This window comes from Stomoxys calcitrans, chromosome 1, assembly GCF_963082655.1.
Source record: "Stomoxys calcitrans chromosome 1, idStoCalc2.1, whole genome shotgun sequence".
In the NCBI taxonomy this organism is placed as follows: Eukaryota; Metazoa; Arthropoda; class Insecta; order Diptera; family Muscidae; genus Stomoxys; species Stomoxys calcitrans.
The window spans coordinates 139,416,809-139,444,568 of record NC_081552.1 but is presented as its reverse complement, the minus strand read 5'-3'; the positions used below and the strand labels follow the sequence as shown (position 1 = coordinate 139,444,568).

The 27,760-nt window shown below is 38.4% G+C and overlaps 1 protein-coding gene across 2 annotated transcripts in view; it reads right to left on the bottom strand.

The window, feature by feature from the left end:
* LOC106093197 (limbic system-associated membrane protein) overlaps nucleotides 1-16,932 on the bottom strand; it is a 101,361-nt gene extending 84,429 nt beyond the window's left edge. The window contains exons 1-2 of one of the 2 annotated variants that reach the window (XM_013260213.2): nucleotides 16,773-16,932; nucleotides 9,761-9,845 (exon numbers count right to left, since the gene is read on the bottom strand). In XM_013260213.2, the coding sequence (XP_013115667.1) occupies nucleotides 9,761-9,845 (85 nt within the window). In that variant the 5' untranslated portion in view covers nucleotides 16,773-16,932. Of the gene's footprint in view, nucleotides 1-9,760; nucleotides 9,846-16,668; nucleotides 16,688-16,772 lie in introns of those variants that run through there. The other variant, XM_059360857.1, reaches the window with a different exon arrangement.
* Nucleotides 16,933-27,760: the final 10,828 nt, after the last annotated feature.

The following is a 27,760-nucleotide window of genomic DNA, read 5'->3' as shown; positions in this document are numbered from 1 at the left end:
CTAGATCGACTCAGAGCGTCGAGACGATCAAGAATATATATACTTTATGGGGTCCTCAATCAATATTTCGAGATGCTACACACGGAATGACTTTATTAGTATACGCCCATTCCATGGTGGTGGGTATAAAATTTGGTCCTTAATGGCAAAGAGCAGTGCCTAGCTGTAAAATAAATAGCCCCCCAATAAATCTATCACTGGAGGAAAGTGAAATTTTGTAAAACATTTATCAACATTTTATCTTTTTCCACTCTTCAATTCATTTGGTCCAAGTTTCCACGCCCTTTATATGTAACTTATACCCAAGGCACTACTTCGTCACCTTTATAATAGTTGGCATGGGCATTTCGACATAGTGCATTTTGAAATGTGTGGGCATGTCATTATCATTTGGAAATAATGAATTTTGGTCTGGCTAAAGTAATTTTTTATATCAAAATATCTAAAATATGTTTTTTAAATTAGAATTTGGAAAAATTAAGTAAACCAATGGCCGCCATTTAGGAAAGGATAAGACAACGAGTTGGCTCAGTAACAGTACACCGCATGCAAAAGTTCAGCTAAATCGGCCAAAATTGCGGGTTCCAGGGCTCAAGAAGTCAAATCTGGAGATCGGTTTATATGGGAGCTATATCTAAATCTGAGCCGATATAGCCCATTTGAAATCCCCAACGCCCTACATCAGTATGTAGTATCTGTGGAAAATTTCAAGCGGCTAGCTTTACGCGTTCGACCGCTATCGTGATTTCGATAGACGGGCGGACGGACATGGCTAGATCGACTTAGAGCGTGGAGACGATCAAGAATATATATACTTTATGGAGTCTTAGACGAGTATTTCGAGGTGTTACAAACGAAATGACTAAATTAGTATACCCCCATCCTATGGTGGTGGGTACAAAAAATTCTGTAAGCTAAACTGTTCAAAAATTATTTAGTCAAAATACTTATGCCGAAGACTGTATAGAGAACGTTGCGTGACTGACTAATCACTGCCCAACCCAAATGGCTTAAACTAGAATTATGAATTTTTGCATGAATGTTGGGCTGGGGTCGGAGGCGCGAGATAAGGCCGGGCTTGATGATATTCGTAAGTAAAGATGCGAAATGGTGAATATTCGTCCAGCGCGAACGGATAGGGCTAAAGTTATGATTTTGGGATCAAATTAAAAAGCGTCTCGAAAAACTAACAACAATTTCACAAAATCGTACCAGAAGTGGACGAAATAGCCCGTTTAGCACCGAAATTGGTTCTTGTTGGTACCTTTTTTGTTAATTGAGCTAGAGCTTTGAATTTTAGTACTTAGGTACACTATGGCAACCTAAATTAGGAGGCCAAATTAGTGTTTGGACATTTATAAATAGGAGAATTTTGCACAGGGCGAACGGGTTGAGCTAGAACTTCGAGATTTGGCACAAATGACTGTTTATGCTAAAAGGGGTAAACATGTTGAAGATCATAAGAGAAGCCGATGAAGAAATTTTCTTCCACATCGGACGAGAATTACGCCCTCTAGAGGCTCAAGAAGTGAAGATCTCAGATCGGTTCAAATGGCAGCTATATCAGGTTATGTACCGGTTTGCGCCATACTTAGCACAGTTATTGAAAGTCATAACAAAATTTCAGCCAAATCGGATGAGAATTTCGAGCTCTATTGGCTCAAGAAGTCAAGATCCAAGATCGCTTTATATGACAGCTATACCAAATTATTAACCGATTTTAATAATACTATAAACCGTTGTTGGAAGTAACACCAAAACACTACGTGCAAAATTTCAAAAAAAAAATTTCAAATTTCAAATTGGACGAGAATTGCGCCCTCTAGAGGCTCGAGAAGTCAAGACCCAAGATCGGTTTATATGGCACGTACAAAGTGCTAGGCTCTTTGCAATTTGAGCTAAAGTTCTGAAATTTAGAATACAGGTACACCTCGACCATCGCCAGATTGCAGCTGATAATGTATTCGATAAGCAGCTCACCCCTTTCGTTGAAATCCGAACTTTCCCATATCCGGTGATGTGCATAAGCATCACTTCCCTGCAGAAGCGGCTTCCACCAGCAACTTAAGGATTGAAGGTGGCACCTCTGAATCGTATGCCATATATAGGGAAGTATGCGGCTTTAGACCTGGTAAATCCACCCTAGACCGGATATTCACACTGCGCAAAATCTTTATCTTTGTTGACTACAAAGCCGCTTTCGATACCTCTTTACGTTCAAAGGTATTTTAAGCCATGTCTGAGTTTGGTATCCCTGCAAAATTAATAAGACTCTGCAGGATAACACTTGCTGCTACGCGTTACTCAGTAAGAATAGGAAAGAACCTCTACGAACCATTCAATACCAAACGAGGTTTCAGACAAGGAGACAGCCTATCGTGTGACCTCTTTAATATCCTGTTGGAGAAGATTATACGAGATGCAGAAGTGAATAGATATCGACATCATAGGTCTGTCAGACGAAGTATTAACTTCAGCCTTTGAAAGAATCGAAAGAGAGTCAGTGAAAATGGGTCTGGCAGTAATGGAGATAAAACGAAATTGATGGTTTCAACTCCCAAAACGCCTTGTACAACCGAGCAGATAAGGAATATGGAGAAAGTTGGGAACCACAACTTTGAGATAGTCAGTAACTTTATTTACCTCGGCACCGCCGATACCGAAACGAATGGAACCTGCTTTGACATAGAGCGAAGAATAAAGGTAATACTGGCAAACAGATGCTTCTTTGGATTAAGTTAGCAGTTTACAAACAAGGCCACCTCTCGACAGACGAAGAATTCCTATATATAAATATCAATTTGTGTTTGTTTGTAGGTTTGTTTGTATGTTTGTGTGTTCCTTATAGATTCAGAAACGGCTGAGCCGATTTTCTTGAAATTTTCACAGATGGTGCATAATGACCCCGTGGTGAAAATATGGTACTAAATACATTTTTTGATATCTGAAGGGGGACCGGACCCTCCCCTTTACCCTAATTTTCAGAAACACCAGATCTCTGAGATGGGTGGTGCGATTTAAGCGAAATTTTGTGTGCTCTCATATAGTATATAGTAAGGTATAGTATATAGTATATAGTAAGGTATTTAGAATGAGAGAACGTATCTGACATCCAATTGTCGTACCAAGTGCTAGGGGGACCACCCCAAGCCCCAAAACGCCCCTACATCGGACATATTTACCGACCATGGCAATATGGGACTCAAATGAAAGGTATTTGCGAGTGGAATACGAATCTGATATTCAAATGTGGGGCCACGTTTCTGGGGGTCCACCCCTTTCCCAAAACACCTCCCAAACAGGACTTATTTACTGACCATGGGAATGTTGGGCTTAAATAAAAGGTATTTGAATGTAGAATACGAATCTGATATCAAAATATGGGACCAAGTGTTTGGGGGGCCGCCTCACACCAAAAACATCCCCCAAAGGTGACAAATTAACGACCATAGCAATATGGGGCTCAAATGAAAGGTCTTTGGGAGTAAAGCACGAATTTGATATCAATATTCGGGAAAAGTGTTTATGGGGCCACACCAACCCCACAACACCGCTCAAATAGGAAGTATTTGCTGACTATAGCAATATGAGGCTCAAATAAGAGGGTTTTTAGAGTAGAACACTAATCCGATATATGTATCGGCCGTCCATCCTCCAAAACACCCCCAAGCCGGTAATGTCTGCTGACTATGGAAATATGGGGCTCAAATTAAAGGTATTTGGGAGTAGACCACGTATCTGATATCAACATTAGGGGCCAACTGTCCAGGGGACGTCCCACCACCATAACAAACCCCCATTCGACGTATTTGCACACCAAGACAATTTGGGTCTTAAAGAGAGTGGAAGTAAATATTTATAGTTTTTAGGGCCAAATAAGGAGTTTAAATGAGATTAGAAAACGAATTTGATATCCAATTTTGAGGCCAATGGCAATATGGGGTTCAAATAAATGATATATAGTTATATGAGAATAGAGCACGTTGCTGATATATTTTCCGGGCTTAGTGCTTGGGGGACCACCCCAATCCCCAAAACACCCCTAAACCGGGCATAATTACCGACCATGTCAATATGGAGCTTAAATGAAAGGTATTGGGTGGTAGAGCAAAAATTGATACCCACTTTCGGGACAAAATACCCCACAAACAGCAATTTGTTACTGACCATCGCAATATGGGGCTCAAATAAACGAGTAGAAAACAAATTTGATATCCAAATGTAGGACCATGTATCTAAGGCATCACCCCATCCCCAAAACACCCCCCAAAGGGTAAACATTTTTTGACCATGCCAATATGTGGCTCAAATGAAAGGCATTTGAGATTAGAAAACAAATTTGACAACCTATTTTGGGGCCATGTGTTTGGGGGACGCCTCATCCTGTAAACTCCCCTAAACCAATGGCAATATGGGGTTTAAATAAATGATATTTGAGAGAAGAGCACGATGCTGATATTTTTTCAGGGCCAAGTGTCTCACCTACGAAAACACCCCTACAGCAGACATCATGAGAATATCGGGCTGAAATAAAGTATTTTAAGAATGGAGTACACCATACATCCAAACTTAAATTTGTAGACCAATAAAAATCTTATGGGACTCAGATAAAGGCACTTATATTGTTAAACTGTTTGTCGAGCGATATACTATTTTCGTGGCATGTTAATTCAGTAAAGGCTCTTTAATTGTCGGCAATAAATATTCCAAGGAAACTTTTGATCTATATAAAGTAAAAGAAGGCTCAGCGGAGCGGGCCCTGGTCAGCTAGTACTCTATAGAAGACACTGATACCACCAGTGTTGTTATATGGTTCTGAGGCACGGGTACTTGTGAAGGCAGTGCTTGGAGTATTTGAGAAAAAGATTCTTCGTAAAATATATGAACCAGTTTGGGTTAATGGAGAATATAGGCGTCCTATGTACCACGAGCTCTATGAGCTGTATGACGACGATAGCATAGTTACGCGTATCAAAATACAACGGCTGCATTGGCTAGGTCATGTTGTCAGAATGGATGAAGAAGCTGCAGCAAAAAAGTCTTTTGAAGGCAAACACGGTGATACACTCAAACCGGGAAGACCAAAAGCCCGATGGAAAGATCAAGTGGTGGAAGACATCTGAAACTTGGTGTCAGAGATTTCAGAATGAGCACAGAAGATCGAGGCGCTTGGAACGCTATTCTACGTTCGGCTAGTGGAACAAATGTTTTGTCATAGCCGATTTAAGTAAAGTAAGTATGGATGTATTGTTTTTTGACATTTGTCTTAAATCTCTGGATGTCATAGTGGGTGGGAAAAACATTAGCCGGAAGTTAATTCCACCAATACGAATGCTTCTTTCGACATTTCAAATACATGTTTAGCCTAACGGACATCACTTTGTATTTTCATGCTCAGGACATCAATAGCTCAACATTTATACCGTTGGTAGGCAAAGATGATCGTAATGGGTCAGCGAATCGTTTGTGTGACAACAAGCAGCGCTGAGTCTTCCGTGCATTATAATCTTCTCGATTCATTTGACTCCACTTAGAAATGGACAGTAAATCCCGGCAGAGTGTCTCGACCTATGGTTGAATGAGCACGAATGACAGAGATTTCTGTCATCCGCAAATGAGTCGATCGGATTCGATGTCTGACTCAACAGTTCGTTGATGATAATAAGAAAAAGGGAAGGAGAAGGGAATCCGTAGAATACAACTCCTTCAGACTTGTTGTGATCTGCGAGACAGCCGGAGTTTAGTACGAATACTGCATGTCTCCGGTCACCATCAGCCTCATCCAATCTACCAATCTTCCAGTCGATGGTTGAGAGATTGGGATTACATTCCCTAAGTCTTCCAAATATGGATTCAGGATCTGAGGGAATCCTTGGTATCCAAGTATGCGCCTTTGGTCAAAAAGTAATATCTTCCTTCTTGACTACATCTAGTGCTGCACCTGACCAGATCTCACCAATCCTTTTTAGCGCACAACGATACATAGTCTGTATCGACCCCGATACCAGCCTGCATCGTCAAAAACTTCAGGAGACCTAGGAAATTCCGCAAGAACATCGGAGTATACTAACGACAGTCCATTGACTTCCCTACGCCAATTATTCCTAGGTATACAGCCCTGTTCTTCTCCCATGTAGACTACTGCCATCACCAAACATTAGAAAGCTGTCATAGAGAGTGGACGTGTTCTTTTAAAGCAGGCATTAAGAACGCAAGTTTTTATAGTTCCAGTTGTGATTACTACGACCAACAATAAAAATACAAGTTTGAATCGATCTGGTGACACAATTTTTCCGTTCAATATATTGAAAAGTGCATTAAATGACATAACAAATCAAAAACAAGTAAAAGCGTTCGGCCGGGCCGAATCTTATATACCCTCCACCATGGATCGCATTTGTCGAGCTCTTGCCACGGTATCTCTTTTAAGGCAAACAAAGGATACAAGAAAGCAATTGCTATGTTATTGGAACAATATCAAGTTATGGTTCATTTCGGACCATAATTGAACTTAATATTCGGACCATAGAGAAGTCATTGTGTAAAATTTCAGCCAAATCTAGTAAGAATAGCAAACTTTAGGGGCTGAAGAAGAAAAATAGGGAGATCGGTTTATAGGGGAGGTGCATTAGGCTATAAACCGATTCATGCCGTTTTCGACACGTATGTTAAAGGTGATGAGAGAAGCCGTTGTACAAAATTTCAGCTAAATCTGATAATAATTGCTCCTCCTAGTTGTTTAAGAAGTCAAGACCCCAGATCAGTTTATATGGCAGCTATATCAGGTTATGGACAGATTTGAACCATACTAAGCATATTAGTTGGATGTCATAACAAAATACGTCATGCAATATTTCAGCCAAATCGGATAGGAATTGCTCTCTGTAGAGGCTCAAGAAGTCAAGACCCCAGATCGGGTTATATGGCAGCTATATCAGATTATGGACCGATTTAAACCATACTCAACACAGTTGTTGGAAGTCATAATAAAACACCTCATCCAAGCGGCTCAAGATATAGCCCATTTACAATCCCAACCGACCTACACTAATAAGAAGTATGTGTGGAAAATTTCAAATGGCTAGCTTTACTACTTCGAAAGTTAGCGTGCTTTCGACAGACGGACGGACGGACAGACGGACGGACATGACTAATTCGACTTAAAATGTCATGACGATCAAAAATATATATACTTTATGGGGTCTTAGACGAATAGTTCGAGGAGTTACAAACAGAATGACGAAATTAGCATACCCCCATTCTATGGTGGAGGGTATAATAAAAGTTCATATAAAGTATTTGCAAAGTTGGAAAAAGAAGACTACAAACAAAACAACAAAACACTAATAAAAGAGTGTCTAGTGAAACTGCCGTAGTTCTCTCACAAATAAATAGAGAGTTTCCTTGTTGTAATTTCAATGAATAGAGCTTTTCAGTAAACATTTATTGCGACCCAAAATTTACCATCTATCCCTAAAACTATACTTCACTTTTTAACATTAATTGAAATAAAAGTGTATCCCAATAGGATCATTTGTCCACCATTTATCTCAACATGGTCTGTGTGAAATCGAAATGTTCAATTAAAAAAATCGAAGAACCTATGGTATCTTATACGAGATATCACGCAAAGTGCGTCAAACTTTCTATAAGGAATGCCGACAACATAAGAGAAGACAAAGGACTTCGTTGGTGTTGTGCAAAGTGTAAAGTATTTGATGTTGAGTTTATGCATTTTATAAGAATACTCGCAGTGAATTCGAAACTATTTATAATGAACTCATCGCCTTAATGGAAAAATTCGCAAGATACAAAACGGTTTTCGAAAATGCATCATGCCTGGAGAATTTTCTGCACTCACCCATCGATTCAATGCGTAAACGAAAAACACCATTGAATCCATAAACGCAGTCCCGTCTAAAATTTAAATTCCAATGGATCAGCAACCATCAACCAGTTTAGTCGCCGATTACACGAGACTTTACACTCTGCCGCCTTCTGGCGCATTGACTCCATCGAACACAGCTGCATCATCAAGTGCTCATAGTGCTTCTGACTTACCGCCTGGCACAACAAGATTTTACACTCCACAAGTTACACCCAAACTACAAGCTACGACTCCTTAACCACTAAAAGTTGCCCCGAATAAGAAAGCTATTTTTGCAGCGAAATTCGCTGCTGAAACATGTTATTTTATATAAAATCAAAGATTAACATTGATGTCGAATTGAGTTTTTACAAATTTAAGTGCCATGTTAAGAAAAATATACCTTATTGGTTTCAGTCCCTCTTTACTAAAGTGGATCAGATCATATCAGACTGGACGTACTCAAGGAGAAAATTTGGTACTGCAGTTTCCAAATCAATTGTTATCTCTTCAGGTGTTCCACAGGGTAGTCATCTTGGCCCTGTGCTGTTTGGTTTGTTCATAAACGACCTCCCTTTAACTTTAAAGCACTCGAATATTTTGATGTATGCAGATGATGTCAAGATCTTCAGATCGACGAGAGACTCTCATGAACAGTGTTATCTTCAGTATGACCTTGAGTACCGATTAAATCTTATAAAGCTTCCTACATTAAAAAGTCGTAGAACCATGCTAAACATTACGTTTTTGACTAAATTATTCATGGTCAAATAGATTCTTGCTATCTTTGAGTCGAATTTTCTTTAACGTTCCTGAATGGTTACAAAGAGGGACTGTGACCTAATCTAGGCTTGATAAGTTCTATCGCTTTGCTATCACTGGCTAGAACAGACGCCTCAATCGGACACGGACACAATCCGTAATGACAGGACAATGTCAAATCCGAAAACATGCTGACAGACTGATAGTAGCCAGTAACGACTTTTGCAGTAGCTGTGAGGACATCGAAGAAGAAGAGACTATAGAACAACTTCTTAGTGTGCGTCCCGCACTAGCAGTCAGAAGGAGTTCCACTTTAGGTTCTCATTTTTTTGAAAACCTGTCCGATTTAGCGGATGTGAACATTCGCAAGTAGTTGGGCTTTTTAAAGCGATCTGGATGGTAGGAACTAGAATGCATCTTCCTTCTTCTGTTCCTGTGGTATCACAATGAACGAAAACGTCTAAGTGAATCTAGTGGCAGACTGCCACTTCAACCTAACCTAACCCAGATGCTTCATTAGCTGCTGCTGTCGAAGTACCTTTTTGAGTTCTGTCCTTCCCCGCTGTCCTTCATAAACCTATTTGGATAAAAATTGGTTGAGGCTTTCCATACCGAATTTCGTGCAAATCCATCGAAAATTGTTGTAACTACGCCCTTTTAAGTGTAAACCGAGCGAATTATATATATAGGAGCTATATCTAAATCTGAACCTATTTTTCCCAAAATTCATAGCGTTTGTCTTTGGACTTAGAAAGTTATATATGCAAATTTTCGTGATGATTGGATAATAAATGCGATCTCTATCTTAATGGCAGAAAACAACAGACAGACTACCTATCACGTTTTTAAGGACATTGGTACTACTTACGTTCTTCGTTATTGAACATAAAATGTTAAAAAGCGTATAGCCTTTAATTTGATGTATGGTACGGGCAGCTTAAGCCGTTTGAGTGATATGGGTTGCCGAAGTCATCAAAGTCGTCAAATAGCGAAAAAAATCGAGATTTTCACAACTTTGAGGCCCCAGCAGCACGTGTGAACATCCTCCAATTGTACTTAAAATTTGGGAATCTTAAAACCTTACAATTTTTTTCCTTCGAGATAAAACCACCCTAGTGTGGTGGTACTTACCTGTTCGCGGTAAATATATAAGCATTGTGAGCGACAATAGGAATCCGCATATTGAATATTGACAAAACAGCCACGAATTTCTCATCTGAAAAGAATGTATATATGTTAGCATTATTTGCGGCAAGTACAAGTTATTTTAGTGCGAAATATCAATCAAACACGCAATAAATGAAATTCTCGACAAATAAACATAATTTTTAAAAAAAATTAGGAGTTTGTTTACGACAAAATTGCAACATGCTTTATGACAAATTCATGCAAGAATTTGTGGCGAATACAAATTTTTTGTTGCTAGAACATTTAGGATAGGTTTAAGTGGCAATCTGGCCTCAGACTCACTTAGACGTTTTCGTCCTTTGAGATAAGACGGGAACGGAAGAAGTAAGATCACTCTAAATAATTCAACAACTTGCGAATGTTCACATCCCATAATTCAGACAAGTGTTCAAAGAAATGAGAATCTAAAGTGGAGCTCCTACTGGCTGCCAATACGGGCACACACACAGCAGATGTTCCAAAGTCTCTTCTTTCTCGCCGCCCTCACAGCTTCTTCAGAAGTTGCTACACATTGCAAACCTCAGTCTGTCAGCATGTTTTCCGATCAGACAGTGACCTATTATGACAGACATAATGACTGAGAAGTTTGTTCCAGCCTCGCTCAGTCTAGTTCAAATCAAGACTGAGAGAGGTTGTAAAAGCGGAGGGCGATTTTGCAATCCAGAAAAAAGTTCTCCCGAGATTTAATGGCTGCCTGGCGGTCTGAGAAAACATTTCTGCCAATTGTCGTTATGACTTTATATCTTTGCCATTCCACCACTTATTTAAGCAAGATCTCCGCTTGATGCACACTACAGTTGTCGGGTAACCTTCTCGATATGGCCAGTCCTACTTCTTCAAAGTATACCCCAAACCCTAATCGTCTAGTTTGGACTCATCCGTATAGAAGTCTATGACATCTAGAACTTATTTTGTCCAGGATATGGATGTTTCAATCCTTTCTGTCAGGAATAGTGGTGCAATACTTTTTATCAAGAAGCGGCTGAGGAAATGTGTAGCCCACACTGCCTGGAACATCGGGCATTTTATCAAGAATAACACAGTGTCCCTAGCCGGCACATGACCAAAAAGAAAGCATTCTTAGCCTAGCAGCAGTGGTCGCAGCAATTTGTGTATCCACAATGTCCGGAGCCATTAGGTGTTGTAAAAATTCAGTGCATCAGATAGTGTCGTCTTCACTGCGGCTGTGATGCACAAACAAGCCATCCTTTGGACCCGGCTGATTATTGAGCAGTAGGTGGACTTTTGAAGCGCCGTCCACCGAACCACAACTCGATATGGTTTTATAGTTCTGACGACTGTACCCACTTTTGCTCTTCACTGTTTGTGCCTTCAACATTCTTTATTCTGGCTATTAAACTCAAGTCAGCATTATTTACTTTTCTTTTATTTCAGTTGTAGTTCAACAAAATGACTTGAGTCAACGTAACATTGACTTTGAAAATGAAATTAAATAGACTCTTTAACGTAAGCATTGTCCCATATACTATTCAGTCAAAACTTCACTTGACTGACTGTAATTTGTAATTCGAATCCTCAAAAATTGCTTACTTACCATAATATAAAGGGTGATTTTTAAGCTATTATCATTTTGGCAACACTGCGTTAAGCAGCTCACGCACATTTCGTGTTTTGTTTCATCAACATTTCAACTTGTCAAACATTTTCAACTTGGTCTATAATTTAATCATGAATCGTATTACAAACGAGCAACGCTTTGTAATTAATGAATTTTATCATCAAAATGCGGGCTCTGTTAAGAAAGTTCATCGCGCGCTTCTTCCATTTTATGGACGAAGCTCATTTTTGGCTCAATAGGTACGCTTAATAAGCAGAATTGTCGATTTTGGAGAGAAGATCAGCCAGAAGAAAAAGTCACAGTTTGGTGCGGTTTATGGGATGGTGGCATTATTGAACCGTACTTCTTCAAAGATGATGCGAATTGTAACGTAACTGTGAATCGTGAGCGCTACCGTGAAATGATATCTTACTTTTGCCTAAAATACAAGAGCTCGACTTGCGTGAGACGTGGTTTCAACAAGACGGTGCCACAAGCCACACAGACTATTTGTTGTGGGGCTATATTAAAGCTTATGTCTATGCAGACAAGCCCGCTTTAATCGACACATTGTAAGACAACATTGAAACATTTATTCGTGAGATACCGGCAGAAATGTTGGAAAGAGTATACAAGAATTGGACTAACGTATGGACCATTTGAGGCGCAGTCAATGTCAACATTTGCATGAAATAGTCTTCAATCTTGACTCAGCCTAAGCAACTTTGTATTGGAAGGGCTGATCATCGAAAACAATTGAAAACCAATAAAATTACATGATATAATTCTATATGGCCGAATGTGCAAGAATGAGCAATCTCAAATTCCATAGGAAATAAGAATTTTAGCATAAGCAAAATTATGACCAAGCAAGGGTATAAATACTCAATGCTTGATCAATAATAAAGGAGATCTTGTTTAACATCAACGCCAAATTCGTTCGTTAACTCTTGCCTAGACCACTTTCGGTAGCCCATTTCGCTGTCGCACTTAGAGCTTCCTGAAGTATAGCTCCAAGAGTGCTGGAAAATTGTCACCTAACCTCAATAGCCACGTCATCAGCATACGCGGCCACTTTCAAGGTTTTACTTCCAGAGACAATAATATATTGTGAATGGCTATATTCCAAAGTAGGGGAGACAGTCCACCTCCTTGAGGTGTTCCTCTGCTGACCCATCTGTTTTAGATCTAAAGACCCTCCGTAATTCTTCTTTTAGTAAGAAAGTTATTTACAAACTTTCTAACGTTAACAATGATGCATATAAACTCCAGCTCTAAATGGTTGACGTCGGTTTATCATAACTAAAAGCACCCTCAATGGCAAAAAATGCTACCATTGTGTATTCCTTGAAGGGCTGTTCCAGTGGACTTGCTCTCACTATATGCATGATGTTGCCAAGACAGACGATCTACAGCGATCTCTACTCTAAGATATGTTTCTATCAATCTCTCTACAGTCTTCAGTATAAACGAAGACAGACTAATTGGATGAAATTACCTTTGTAATTTTCCATCCCACAGGCATTAACGACATGCTGATACAAACAGAGTATATGTGGCTAAGCCAAGGTGCCAGTCTATCGGACATAGATTGTTATTCAAACGGTTATACATCATCAGGTCCTGACGATTTACAGGAGTCTACACATTCAATCACACAATAGATTTTCGACTCAGACACAATTTCCCAACAAACTGCGACGAATGCATATCAATGACAACCTCTTTTGGCGCCACTTTGTCCGTTGGTAATACTGCACGAATGTCGCCAGCATTGGGAAGGGGCAACCACTGGTGAAGAATTGTTTCTGATATTCTCGCCAGGGTGCGAATCCAGGTGTTCAGGATCACAAGCGGACATGCAAAACTTAGCTCCACGTTGGCTCCTCACATTTGGATTTAGCTCCCATACATATGTTTGTCCAATTTTGAACAATACTTGCTGTTGTTGTTGTAGCAGTATGTTGTGTTCTTACTTTTATCTGCTTGATTCTGTCGAATATCCAGGTCCAATTGTCGAATATCGTGGTCCCTGTTAGCATGTCGTTCTTCATACTGAAGACTCTTAAGAGGTTGATAGAAACATATTTTACAGCAAAGGTCGCTGTAGATCGTCTGTCTCGTCAACAGCATGCATAAAGTAAGGACAAGTCCACTGAAACAGTCCTTCACGATCTAGTCGGCTACATAGAGGTTCTCTCGCTGTCAAGATATATACAATGGTATCATTTCATGAAGTTGAAGGTGCTTTCAATATTGTAAAACCAACGTCAATCATGAAGGGGCTGGAGTTTCTAGGCATCAACACTACCATAAGAAAGGTTATAAATAACTTACTTACTAAATGATGCATTACGGTAGGCTTGGGATCTGGGGATCTAAAGAGATGGGTCAGCAGAAGAATACCTCATGGTGGAATATATCCATTAACAATATATTATTGTCTCTGGAAGAAAAACATCTAAAAGTTATAGCTTATGCGGATGACGTGGCCATTGTGGTTAAGGGAAAGTTTCCCAGCACTCTTACAGATATAATCCAGGAAGCTCTCCGTGCCACAGCAAAGTGGGCTACCGAAAATTGACTAGGCGTAAATCCGTGCAAGACAGAAGTAGTTCTTTTCAGCAGGAGATACAAGCTACTTATACTTACAGTGGCATCTATCTCCTTGGGAGGAGAGAATGCTCCATTTACTTAGAGCTCAAAATACCTGAAATTGAACTTTAAATCAAACATTATGGAAAGGGCAAGAAATGCAACTCTTGCACTATACACCTGCAAGAGAGCCATTGGCAAAAGTTGGGGTTTAAACCGATGAACTGTGTATATACTGCAGTTGTTAGACCTATAATGCTATATGGTGTTGTCATCTGTTGGACGGTGCCATCTGATGCACTGTATTCATTGCTACATCTAATGCCTCTGGACATTGTGGCTAGACAAATTGCTGCGACCACTGCCGTGAGGCTAAGGGAGCTTTCTCTTTAGTCATGCGGCAGCTACGGACACTGTGTTATCCTTGATACAACGCCCGATGTTCCAGGCAGTGACTTCTGCCTGACACACCGCTTCTCAGACATTCAATCAGCCATTAAATGCCTTGAGAACGTATTTCTGAATTCAAACACCACCCTCGACTGTCGCAGATCTCTCAACGAGATGGACATTGTGGCTAGACAAATTGCTGCGACCACTGCCGTGAGGCTAAGGGAGCTTTCTCTTTAGTCATGCGGCAGCTACGGACACTGTGTTATCCTTGATACAACGCCCGATGTTCCAGGCAGTGACTTCTGCCTGACACACCGCTTCTCAGACATTCAGTCAGCCATTAAATGCCTTGAGAACGTATTTCTGAATTCAAACACCACCCTCGACTGTCGCAGATCTCTCAACGAAATGGCTGAACCGTTCAATATTCACCTGTTCTGGGTGCCGGGCCACAGAAATATGCCAGGGAATTGTAAAGCAGACTAGAAACTACCTTACACATTCTCGGGGAAGTGGGTATGCCTCTAGCAATATGGAAGCTAACTCTTCAGTATCAGACCCCAAGGGCAACGAATAATAAATGGTCACAATGGGGGGCCGTGAGCATACCAAAATTATTCTGCCTAATCTAGGCTTGAAGAGGTCTACCGCTTTGCTCATAGACTAAAACAGACGTATCAGTCATTATGGGCGTCATGACAGGTCACTTTCTGATCGGAAAACATGCTGACCGACTGAAGTTTGCAATTGACGACTTCTGCAGAACGTCCGTGTGTGTGTGTCCCGCACTGGCAGTCAGAAGGAGTTCCACTTGAGGTTCTCATTTCTTTGAAAACATGTCTAATTTAGCTGATGTGAACATTCGCAAGTTATTGGATTATTTAAAGCGATCTAGATGATTCAACGGTTGGAACTAGAAGGCATCTTCCTTCTCCAGTTCCTGTGGTATCACAATAGACGATAACGTCTATGTGAGCCTGATGGCAGACTGCCACTTAAATCTAACCTAACCTACCCTTGGGAAGAAATAATTTACACTTTCGCTGATTTTCTCAATCATAACGTGTGTAGCGGTTTCGCGCCGGTGAAGGTTTATCTGGATGGCCTCCATCATTGGTCCTCCAGTAAATGGGATTTATTCGTTGGGCTCTTTTAAATCTCCTATTGCAGCACTTCTTGATGTTTTAATGTCAGTATTTTTGCCTATCCTAATCTACCCAATCTTGAGAAAAGTGGTGATGGCCTCGTCATCGGCTCCCTGTTCGTTAGGCAGTATTAAGTCTCCTGTCCCTACACTGCCTGATGTCTCAATATTAGAATCTGTGCCTATCCTAGCATTCACAATCTTGTAAAATACAGCTTTGGATGCGTAGAACGCCATACATTTAAAAAAATTATCTATCATCAAGCTCGCTTTCGTCGAAAAATTAGGAAATAATGATCTTCGCACTTACAGGTAAATGAAACTAGAAATGCAAAATTTTGCGTTTGCGTTTATAAATTTGGCTTTTAGCTACTTCATATAGACCTTAAGCCGAAAATATATCAAAGACCAACCCAATCTGTAGAAATTAAAATATCCAAGCACTCTCAAGATTTCAAACAAGTGAATGATAATTTAGATAAAATATTCGGAGCCTGTCGAGCAAGTACCTCTACTCACTACATCGATATACTTCTTTATTTTTAACCGGAAATAAAAATGTTTATATACCCACCAAAATGTTTTGTTTTTTGTCAAAATTTAAAATGACACCTCAATTTGGGACGCTCTGTGCATCGACATCAATTTTTGAAAATGTTTAAATCATTCAAGTACCGCCGCACACAGTGACTAAAATACAAGATAATGTTTGCTCGATGTTTCTTTATTATTCGAAACAACACTATTGGAAGCCTTAAAGTGGCGACCTTCATTGATATTTTTTTTACACTTGTCTAACTAAACCTTTCTACGTACAACTAGTGCTTTTGGTTGTTTTTTTAATTTCTACCTTAACATACTTTAATTTTGATTCTAAGGGATTCACATACACAGATCTTCATTCAGTGATAACACCGTTGAAGCAATTATGGCCTAAAGTGGGCAAAAAACACTTTTCTGGATTGCAAATTTATTAATTTTCACTTTCTCATATTGATATAATACCAAACTGATGTTGTTGCCCAACAATTTGACCAAAGTTTAGAGGGTAGGATCATACCAAAACAAATGCGTCCCGGAAAAATCTCATAAATTCAAGGAATTTGTCTATTGTCGTTTAATTTAAAGAATCTTGCTACCAGATTTCGAGCTACTACTTACTATTTGCTATGCAAATGCAAATTGAAATAAAATATGTATACTCGCATACGAAGGAATGTTGCTTCATTAATATTTCTGTACAATCTACCACTTCAATCACTTACATTGAGAATACTGATATGCACAGCGATATGGCTTTAAACAAATTTAGTTATATATTTCAGACTTGAATATTTCTCGGAAAATTTTAAACAGCTATTTATTTATTACAACTACAGGACTTTGAGTAGACATTCACGATAATGTCCTAAAATTTGCCATGCTGTTAATTGCGCATGCTCGAAAAAGCTTCGAATATTCAGACATATAGTTTGAATATACAACCCCTATATAAGGAACATTTGCTCTGCTATGACATATAGTATGGTAAATACAAAAACCATTGAACATTTACCACACAGAGTCGGCTGGTCGAATTAAATGTTATCGTTGAATTCACTCGAAGCGAGGTACTTGAAGAATGTTTTGGACTTTGAGCCATTTCAACATTGTTATAAAGAACAGGCATTTTTTATTCATTAATGGATTTATTGTCTACACCACAAGATGATGATCTTATAATTACATTGTAGATGTATTGTTATAATATATAGAAAAGTCTACATTCCCCACTCACAATATGCTTTTTATAAAGCGAAATTTATATACGAAAAAGTTTTGCCGCCAACTATCGAATATTGCTAAATTGTTCTCCATGGCCACCACCGTTATTGTTCGCAAAATTTTATATGGTTATATCATATCCTAATTACGTGACTCTCAGTTTAGGGAGCTGCCATTGCCACTGTATCATATCCTCATTATCCTCTTATATATAAAAATCAATTTGTGTTTGTTTGTTTGTGTGTTCCATATAGGCTCAACAACGGCTGAACCTATTTTCTTGAAATTTTCACAGATGATGTATAATGATACCGTGGTGAAAATAAGGGAGGGGGGGGCGGACCCTCTCCTTACCCTAATTTTCAGAAACGCCAGATCTCGGTGATGGGTGGTGCGATTTAAGCAAAATTTTGTGTCCTCTCTTAAAGTAATCTGAAAATAAAAATTTGGTATCCAAATTTCGGATGGGGTACCTAAGGGGGCAACCCCACCCACCAAAACCTACCAAATATATATATAGACCAATCATGACAATATGGGCCTCAAATGAAAGGTATTTAATAGTAGAAAATGTATCTACTATCCAATTGTCGGACTAAGTGTTTGGGGGACCACCCCAACCCCCAAAAACCCCTAAAGCCAAGTCATTAAGCCAAGTCACTAAGTGGCCGCCCCATCCCCGAAAACACCCCCGAAACCTGTCATGTTTGCCGACTATGGAAATATGGGGCTCAAATGAAAGGTATTTGGGAGTAGACAACGAATCTGATATCAACATTCAGGACCAACTCCCTAGGGGACGTCCCACCCCCATAACAACGCCCAAATATCAATGACAATTTTGGGTCTTAAAGGGAGTGGATCTCGATATGATAGTTTTTAGGGCCCATACTCTAAATCAGACATATTTGCTGACTTTTGCAATTAGGGGTTTAAATGAAAGGTATTTGAGATTAGAAAACGAATTTGATATCCAATTTTGAAGCCAATGGCAATATGGGGTATATATGCGGATATATTTATAGGGCTAAATGTTTAAGTGACTACCCCACTCCCCAAAACACCCCTAAATCGGGCATATATACCAACCATGTCAATGTGGGGCTCAAATGAAAGGTATTGGGGGTCTACCCCTTCCCTAAAACGCCCCACAAACAACAATTATTTACTGACCATCGCAATATGGGCCTCAAATAAAGGTATTTGGTAGTAGAATACGAATCTGGTATTCAAATGTGGGACCATGTATTTGGGGCACCGCCTTTTTCCAAAACACCCCCCAAAGAGTACAAATGTTGGGGCCAAATGGCCAAAGGGACCACCTAACCCTCGAAAACACCCCTAAATCGGACATCATGACAATATCGAGCTGAAATAAAGACTTTAAATAATGGAGTATATTTAACACCCCAGACGTTAATGACCCTAAACCCTGCGAGCGAATTCATAGACCAGTAAAGATCATATGGGATTCAGATAAAGGCGTTTATATTGTTATGCTTTTGCGATATACATATATTATTTTCGTAGCATGGTATTTCACTAAAAACTATTTTATTGTCGAAAATAAATATTCTAAGGATAATTTTGATCCATATAAAGTAAAAGGAGGCGCAGCGGAGCGGGACCGGTTCAGCTTGTATATATATATCAAAGAGTTGTGTGACTGACTGATCATCGCCCAGCCCAAGCTACAAAGCTATAATCATGAAATTTTGCATGAATGTTGGTCTTGGGTCATAAGCACGGGATAAGGCTGGATAAGGCGCGAACAGAAAGTTTGGCAAAAAAATTGGAAAATCGCACCGGAAGTGGGAGAAATAGTACTTTAGTACCGCAATTGGTACTTTCATTGTAAATTAAACTAGAACTCTGAATTTTCGAACTTTTGTACTCTATGGCAACCGTATAACAGTTTTTGGAAATTTGTACTTTAAAAAATGTACCAAAAAGGTACGAAATGGGTGAAATTTATGCAGGGCGGATGGATATAGGCAGAATTTTGAAATTTAACTTAAACTACATCTGGTGCCAAAGGATGAGGGTGAAAATATAAAAAAATAGTACTGGCAACGGGAGAAACAAGAACACCACCTAAAATCAAGGTTGACGGATCGGGACAATATGGGTATCAAATGAAAAGTATTGGAGAGTATAATGCGAGCGAGCATGATATACAAAATTGGGTCCAAGAAACTATGATGGTCCTAGTAGTTCACAAAAACAGAAACCTTGTGTTGAATTTTTTTGTTTCTATGAAAACTATTTGTTTCAGTGCTTGTTATGTTGCCATAGATATACAAAATTTTCAATACATACAATTAATTTTCCAATTTAAATTTTTTCGATTCTCAATTGAAAATTTGAAGAAGTAGGACCTGCCAATTAAATTTATTTTAATTTTAACTTCCGAGCATTCATAAAGCCCAGAAAATCCATTTGACCATTATTACAATCTATGGCACTTTCACTGATTCATTTACAATTCTATCAGCAGAATACATTTACATTGGAACATAGGTTTCTTGTTTGGTTATTCGGTCTGGACCCCGCAATCTTTCGTATTTCGAAATAGAACCAGTTGACCTAGTTCTGCGATATGACCTCGAAAAAAAGATTTGGCATCCATTAAAAAGTCAAGACTTGGGAATTCAATTCAATACTATTTAAATATTTCGCGTAAAAACAGCTTCCATAATCAAGTAATTTAGAAATACAGTGGCGATTAAACACCAGAAGTAGTTATATTCCTTAGAAGTCTACGAGGAGTTCTAATAAGTTGAACATTTACTATAAAAAGATTAGCTTTTAATTCTAAAACTTCTGAAAGAAAAATCAGATATTTTAGGGCATTTAAAAATAGGTGTTACACATTTAGCAAATATATAAAAGATAATAAGAAAGTTATTATTTAATGTATTAAAAATACGTTTATAAGACCTTGAAGAAGAAAAACTGTGCGAGCTTCCGATTACCCAAAAATGCATTATACTAAAAAAGGTTCCTTTTTGCGGACTTATGTTAAAGGAATAGTGCACTTTTTCTTCCATTGACTACTCTAAGATACGAACTCAGTACAGAATAGCTTTAAAATAGGAACACTTTTTTTTGTCACGAAAAATCACAAAATTGTCCCATAATAACCTTTTGTTCAAAAATAAATGCTTACTTCTAAATTTTCTACTAAAAAAAATAAATAAATAAAACACTCGTATTTTTATGGGAAAATAGTTTTTAAAGAGGAATTAAAAGCCATTTGCAAATGTGAACAATCTTACAAAAGTTAACTGACTTGCCTTTAATTAGTTTATATTATCGCGAGTGCATTGTATTAAAGAAAATATTTGGAATTCAATGACAGCAATGCATGGCTTCAAAACTTCAAAAAGAGACAAGGCGTACACTTACTTAAAATATCTGAAGAAAAACTTTCTCGCAGCCCCAGTTAGTGGATCCTTTCAAAATGAAGCTTAAGATGAAAATTTAAGAGCTTGGATTAGTCAATGATCAGATCTATAACGTTAACAAATCCGAAATGTTTGAAAACTGTTACCACAAAAGACATACATGTCTTCATTAGAAAAAACAGCTCCTGGCAGAAAAATACTGAAAAGCAGCGAGTTACATTCTTGTGTTGCGCAAACGCTGAAAGAACTCGGCAACTTAAACATATTGTAGTTTAAAACCACGCTCTTGTTTAATTGCTCTGACATGAAATTTACTCACTTCCGTTAATTATGTACATATAATCTCGCAAGTTCTTTTGAACAATTTCACTGAAAAATAGGGTATGGTATAATGTAGTAAAAATTTATCATATACTTAAAGCGTCCACAGGTTGGCGGATGGTGGAAAGCTCTGTTTTTATGCGGAGTAGCTGCAAATGCGGCAGCGGGCAGTCAGCGATTTTCGAGAGGAAAGTCTCAGTGAGGAGTCCGGTGGCACTGGCTCTTAATTTAATACTGAGTGCCAATGATATTCGAGATGACAAGGCGAGTTATTTCCCTACAAATAACCAATGGCCAACATAAGCGTCAATTCCAAGGCGAGGTGAGCGTCGGATCATGGACCAAGCGGCTCGTCACAACGAGGGATACATGTGCAATCCCACAAAACCCATATGGATGGGGCGCTGGTCCAGTAACCCGCCCCAGGAAAACTATGAGAAACAAATTAGTAGTAAAAACGGATATAGGAAAGGGAGACATATTTGGTCCAACGAGATAACGTCTAGTAATGGGTTGAGGCTGATAGACTTCACCGTGGCAAAATACATGGTGTTAGTAGCACCAGATTTCAACATAAAAACATTCACAAACCCACATGGCTGTCACCCGATCAAAACACCACGAACCAAATTGATCACGTTGTGATCGATGGAAGGCATTCACCCAGCGTTTTAGATGTACGATCGATCCGTGGAGCGAATATAGATTCGGATCATTACCTTGTTGCAGCAAAGGATCGCACCCGCACATGGCGAGGAAAGAACGATCTAGCACTGCACGAAGCTCGACATTGAAAAGCTGCAAACACAAATGATGGTAGGGGCATACTCCACTCAACTGACTCAACAGCTTGATGAAAGCACTCATTGTTCCGATAATATAATGGCGCAGTGGCAAACCGTTGCCCACTCCATGGAAAATGCAGCGAATTCCGTACATGGGTACCGCAAGCCTCCCCCAAGAAACCTATGGTACGACCAAGAGTGCCGAGATGCTACTGAAGCCAAGAATGCGGCATTTAGAGCAACCCTGCAATCAGTAGCAACGCGTCAGATAAAGGAGAGGAGGCGAAAATTCCAAAGACAAGATTATGCCACTCCTGTGCATAACTCAAATTTTTTTTTAAACGCCAACATTTCAATGAAATTTTGTGTGCCTGCTCAATGCATTTTACTACACTGCATTTTGTTTAAACTTTTTGAAGTCATTTTATTTTGCTTTTCTATTATAAATAGAAACGAAAACCAAACCAATTGGTCTAATCTGGACACAATTTCAATAAAAAAATTAAATGTTTTCTATGTTAAGATAAAACTTTATAGACAATTTTTTTAAGACAAAATTTTCATGAAATGTTTGCTAAAGACTTTTCAATAAAATTTTCTGAAAACATAGTTTTAATACCTTTTTTTTCAAAATGTCAAAAAGTTTTTTTCTAAAGACAAAATTTTATGAAATATTGTCTAAAGACAAAATGTTGCTCAGGCCTTGGCCTCCTCTTAATTATTTGCTCTAAAAGAAAGATTTCAATATATTTCAATATCATCTTTCCATTCAACAACATTTTTCTAAAGACAAATTTCAATACAAATTTTTATAGACAAAATTTTCATGAAATTTATTATTTTTTCAAAAGATGACATTTTTTAGATAAAAATTTGTTAAAATTTTCTTAACGCCAGAATCTTCATGGAATTTTTCAATAAAAATTGTTCCGAAAGACAAACATTTAACAAATATTTCTCTAACACATAATTCTACATGCATTTTCTCTTAATTATAGTTTTATTAGTTTAATTGAATTTTATCTGCAGAAAAATATTATTTAAAAATTGTCTTTAAATAAAATATGTTTGCTTGTTCATCTGAAAAACTTTAGGTATTAATAAATATGGTTTCCTAAAATTTATTAATAATATTTAATTATAATTTATTTGAAGTATATCATCAATGAAATGAAAAATTTTAAGACTTAGAAACAAAAATTCAAAACACCCGAAATGATCACCCTGATTAATTTACATTTTAAAATAATTACTTCAAATGAAACATTTTCGATATTTTCTTGGATTTCCATAATTCACAATTCAGTATTTAAGAGATTAGTACGGTGTTCATAATGATTAAGGGCCGAAACCTGTCAGTCAATAGAAGCAGCGTCGATTCTAGTATTTATTAGTTCTGTAGCCTCTTTGACTGTAGAATTACCTCAGTGAAATATTTTTTAAAAATTGGTCAACGTTTACGCTTTGAATTTTCTTCCAAGAAAAACTGTTTACAATGAAAAGATTTTGCGAATAATGATTTCCTTAAGTGGTATACATATTCTAACTACTATTGCAGACTTTTTTCTGTGAGAGTAAGTTCTATGTTACACTTACATTTGCCGCTAGGACATTTAACATCAATTAAGGCATCTTGGGCGAGCTGCTTTTAGAGAATTTGCTGTTTGAGAATATATTTGAAAATAATTTGCTTTCGCAAATAAAATTGAAAAAGAAAGTATAAAGTTTACAACTGTAATAACGTAGAAATCTCTTCATATTTCTGAAATTTAGTTCTACCGCCTTTTCCTATTTTATCTTCAATAAATTAGGGATATTTGAGGACTTATAATCCCATGATGTAAATTAAAAGCATATAAAGCAATAGTTGGAAGCAATTTTCATCTTTTCCGTTGATTTTTTTGTCCGGCTGAAACCAAAAGGATTCTTTTGTTTCTATTTAGAATAGAAAGCTAAATAAAAACCCTTTTTACAAAGTTTTAGGCAAAATGTAGTTGCTATTATTCGATTGGGCAGGCCAACCAATATTCATCATCAGTCCATTTTGCCCGAAAATATTACATGCTTCCACCTACTCACTAATTAGTGAGCTGTGCAAAGGTAGAATCATGTCTTTTTGAGACGAACATTGAATCGTATCAGGGTACGACATCATGTAAACAGAATATAGATAGCTCTTCGTTACAATTGGTCAAAATTTATTTTTTTTTTTTTAATATTAACAATTATAGTTGCTTAATGTTTTCGGTTCGAAATTATCAGTGTCAGAAGAATTTTGGTAATCTTTCGATTTTGAAAAAGTTTTGGGCTGAGCCATGGCTACTTGTGAAAGCAGATGAGGCAGTATATGGACCAGTTTGCGTTAATGGAGAATATAGGCGACGTATGAACCACAAGCTCTATTAGCTGTATAACGACGATAGCATAGTTACACACATCAAAATACAACGGCTTTGTCAGAATGGATGAAGAAGCTCTAGCAAAGAAGTCTTTTGAAGGCAAACACGGTGGTACACGCAAACCCGGAATACCAAAAGCCCGATGGAAAGATCAAGTTGTGGGAGACACCTCGAAACTTGGTGTCAGCGATTTTAGAATGAGCGCAGAAGATCGAGGCGCTTAGAACGCTATTGTACGTTCGGTTAGTGGAACAAATGTTCAGTCAGAGCCAATTAAAGTAAAGTAAGTATACTTAAAGTGGGTATGGAATTTTCCTAAAAATTTGTCTTTATAACCAGTTTAGTAAACATAAATTCTGGTTCAAAAATACTCGCGGAAGGGAAAATTACACCCTCAATTGTAGTCTATGATATACCAAAACAAAATTTTTATGGAAAAAACATTTTAAGGGAAATTTTTACTGAAGCTTATTACAATGCCATTAGAGTTGGAATCAACCCATATATCGTGAAATCAATTCACGGCTTTGGCCAACCATAGAGCTCATTAGAGAGAGCTTGTTGATGCCCTATGTTGACACTGAACAATTTACTATTGTCCATATTTTATTGTAATGTATTTAATACACATCAATTGTAAATAAAGAACATATCTTCTTATATATAACAAGTAAAAGCGTGCTAAGTTCGGGCGGGTCGAATCTTATATACCCTCCACCATGGATCGCATTTGTCGAGTTCTTTTCCCGGCATCTCTTCTTAGGCAAAAAAAGGATATAAGAAAAGATTTGCTCTGCTATTAGAGCGATATCAAGATATGGTCCGGTTTGGACCACAATTAAATTATATGTTGGAGACCTGTGTAAAATTTCAGCCAATTCGAATAAGAATTGCGCCCCTTTGGGGGCTCAAGAAGTAAAATAGAAAGATCGATTTATATGGGAGCTGTATCGGGCTATTGACCGATTCAGACATAATAAAAACATAAGTGGATGGTCATGAGAGGATCCGTCGTACAAAATTTCAGGCAAATCGGATAATGCTTGCGACCTCTAGAGGCTCAAGAATTCAAGATCCCAGATCGGTTTGTATGGCAGCTATATCAGGTTATGAACCGATTTGAACCTTATTTGACATAGTTGTTGAAAGTAACAATAAAAAATGCAAAATTTCAGCCAAATCGGATAGGAATTGCGCCCTCTAGAAGCTCAAGAAGTCAAGTCCCCAGATCTCTTTATATGACAGCTATATCAGGTTATGAACCGATTTGAACCGTACTTGGCACTGTTGTTGGATATCATAGAAAAACACGTCGTGCAAAATTTCATTCCAATCGGATGAGAATTGCGCACTCTAGAGGCTCAAGAAGTCAAGACCAAAGGTCGGTTTATATGGCAGCTATATCAAAACATTTACAATACCAATCGACCTACAGTAATAAGAAGTATTTGTGCAAAATTTCAAGCGGCTAGCTTTACTCCTTCGGAAGTGAGCGTGCTTTCGACATACAGACGGACGGACGGACATGGCTAGATCGACATAAAATTTCACGACGATCAAAAATATATATACTTTATGGGGTCTCAGACGAATATTTCGAGTAGTTACAAACAGAATGATGAAATTAGTACATCCCCCCATCCTATGGTGTATAAAAATCAATTTGTGTTTGTTTGTAGGTTTGTTTGTTTGTTTGTCTGTTCCTTATAGACTCAGAAACGGCTGAACCGATTTTCTTGAAATTTTCACTGATGGTGCATAATGACCCCGTGGTGAAAATAGGGTACTAAATTTTTTGATATCTGAAAGCGGGGCGGACCCTCCCACTTACCCTAATTTTCAGAAACACCAGATCTCGGAGATGGATGGTGCGATTTAAGCGAAATTTTGTGTGCTCTCATATAGTACCCTACAAATAAAAATTTGGTATCCAAATTTCGGATGGGGTACCTAGGGGGGCTGCCCCACCCTAAAACCTACAAAATATATATTTACACCAATCACGACAATATGGGACTCAAATGAAAGGTATTTAGGATAAGAAAACGTAGCTGATATCCAATTGTAGGACCAAGTGCTAGGGGGTCCACCCCTTTCCTAAAACACCCCACAAACAGGAATTATTTACTGACAATGGGAATATGGGGCTTAAATAATAGGTATTTGAATGTAGAATACGAATCTGATATCCAAATATGGGACAAAGTGTTCCAAGGACACTTTTTTCCATATAAAGTAAAAGAAGGCGCAGCGAAGCGGCCCCGGGTCAGCTAGCATCTTCTTATATACAAAAATCAATTTGTGTTTGTTTGTGTATTCCTTATAGACTCAGAAACGGCTGAACCGATTTTCTTGAAATTTTCACAGATGGTGCATAATGACCCCGTGGTGAAAATAGGGTACTACATTTTTTGATATCTGAAGGGGGGCGGACCTTCCCCCTTACCCTAATTTTCAGAAACATCAGATCTCGGAGATGGATAGTGCGATTTAAGCGAAATTTTGTGTGCTCTCATATAGTATCCTACAAATTAAATTTGGTATTCAAATTCCGGATGAGGTATTTAGGGGAGCTGCCCCACCCCCAAAACCTACCAAACATATATTTAGACCAATCACGACAATATAGGATTAAAATGAAATTTATTTAGGAAAGGAAAACGTATCTGATATCCAATTGTCGGACCAAGTGCTAGGGGGACCACCCCAACCCCCAAAACACGCCTAAATCGGACATATTTACCGACCATGGCAATATGGGACTCAAATGAAAGGTTTTTGGGAGTAAAATACGAAGACTCAAATGAAAGGTTTTTGAGAGTAAAATACGAACTGATATCCAAATATGGGACCACTTTCCTGGTGGTCTACCCCTTCCCCAAAACACCCCCCAAACAGGACTTATTTACTGACCATGGGAATATGGGGCTTAAATAAAAGGTATTTGAATGTAGAATACGAATCTGATATCCAAATATGGGACCAAGTGTTTGGGGGGCCGCCTCCTACCAAAAACATACCCCAAAGGAGAAAAAATTTACGACCATAGCAATATGGGGCTCAATGGAAGGTCTTTGGGAGTAAAGCACGAATTTAATATCAATATTCGGGAAAAGTGTCTACGGGGCCACGCCACCTTCACAACACCACCTAAATAGTGGGTATTTTCTGACTATTGCAATATGAGGCTCAAATAAGAGGGTTTTTAAAGTGGAACACGAATCCAATATATATTTTCAAGGCCAACTCACTGAGTGGCCGCCCATCCCCCAAAACACCCCCCAAACCGGTCATGTTTGCCGACTATGGAAATATGGGGCTCAAATTAAAGGTATGTGGGAGTGGACCACGTATCTGATATCAACATTAGGGGCCAATTGTCCAGGGGACGCCCCACCACCATGGGGGTTTTTAAACCCCCAAATAGAACATATGTGCTCACCAAGACAAGTTGGGTCTTAAAGAGAGTGGAACTAAATATTCATAGTTTTTAGGGCCAATACCCTAAACCGGACATATTTGCTGACTTTTGCAATAAGGAGTTTAAATGAGATTAGAAAACGAATTTGATATCCAA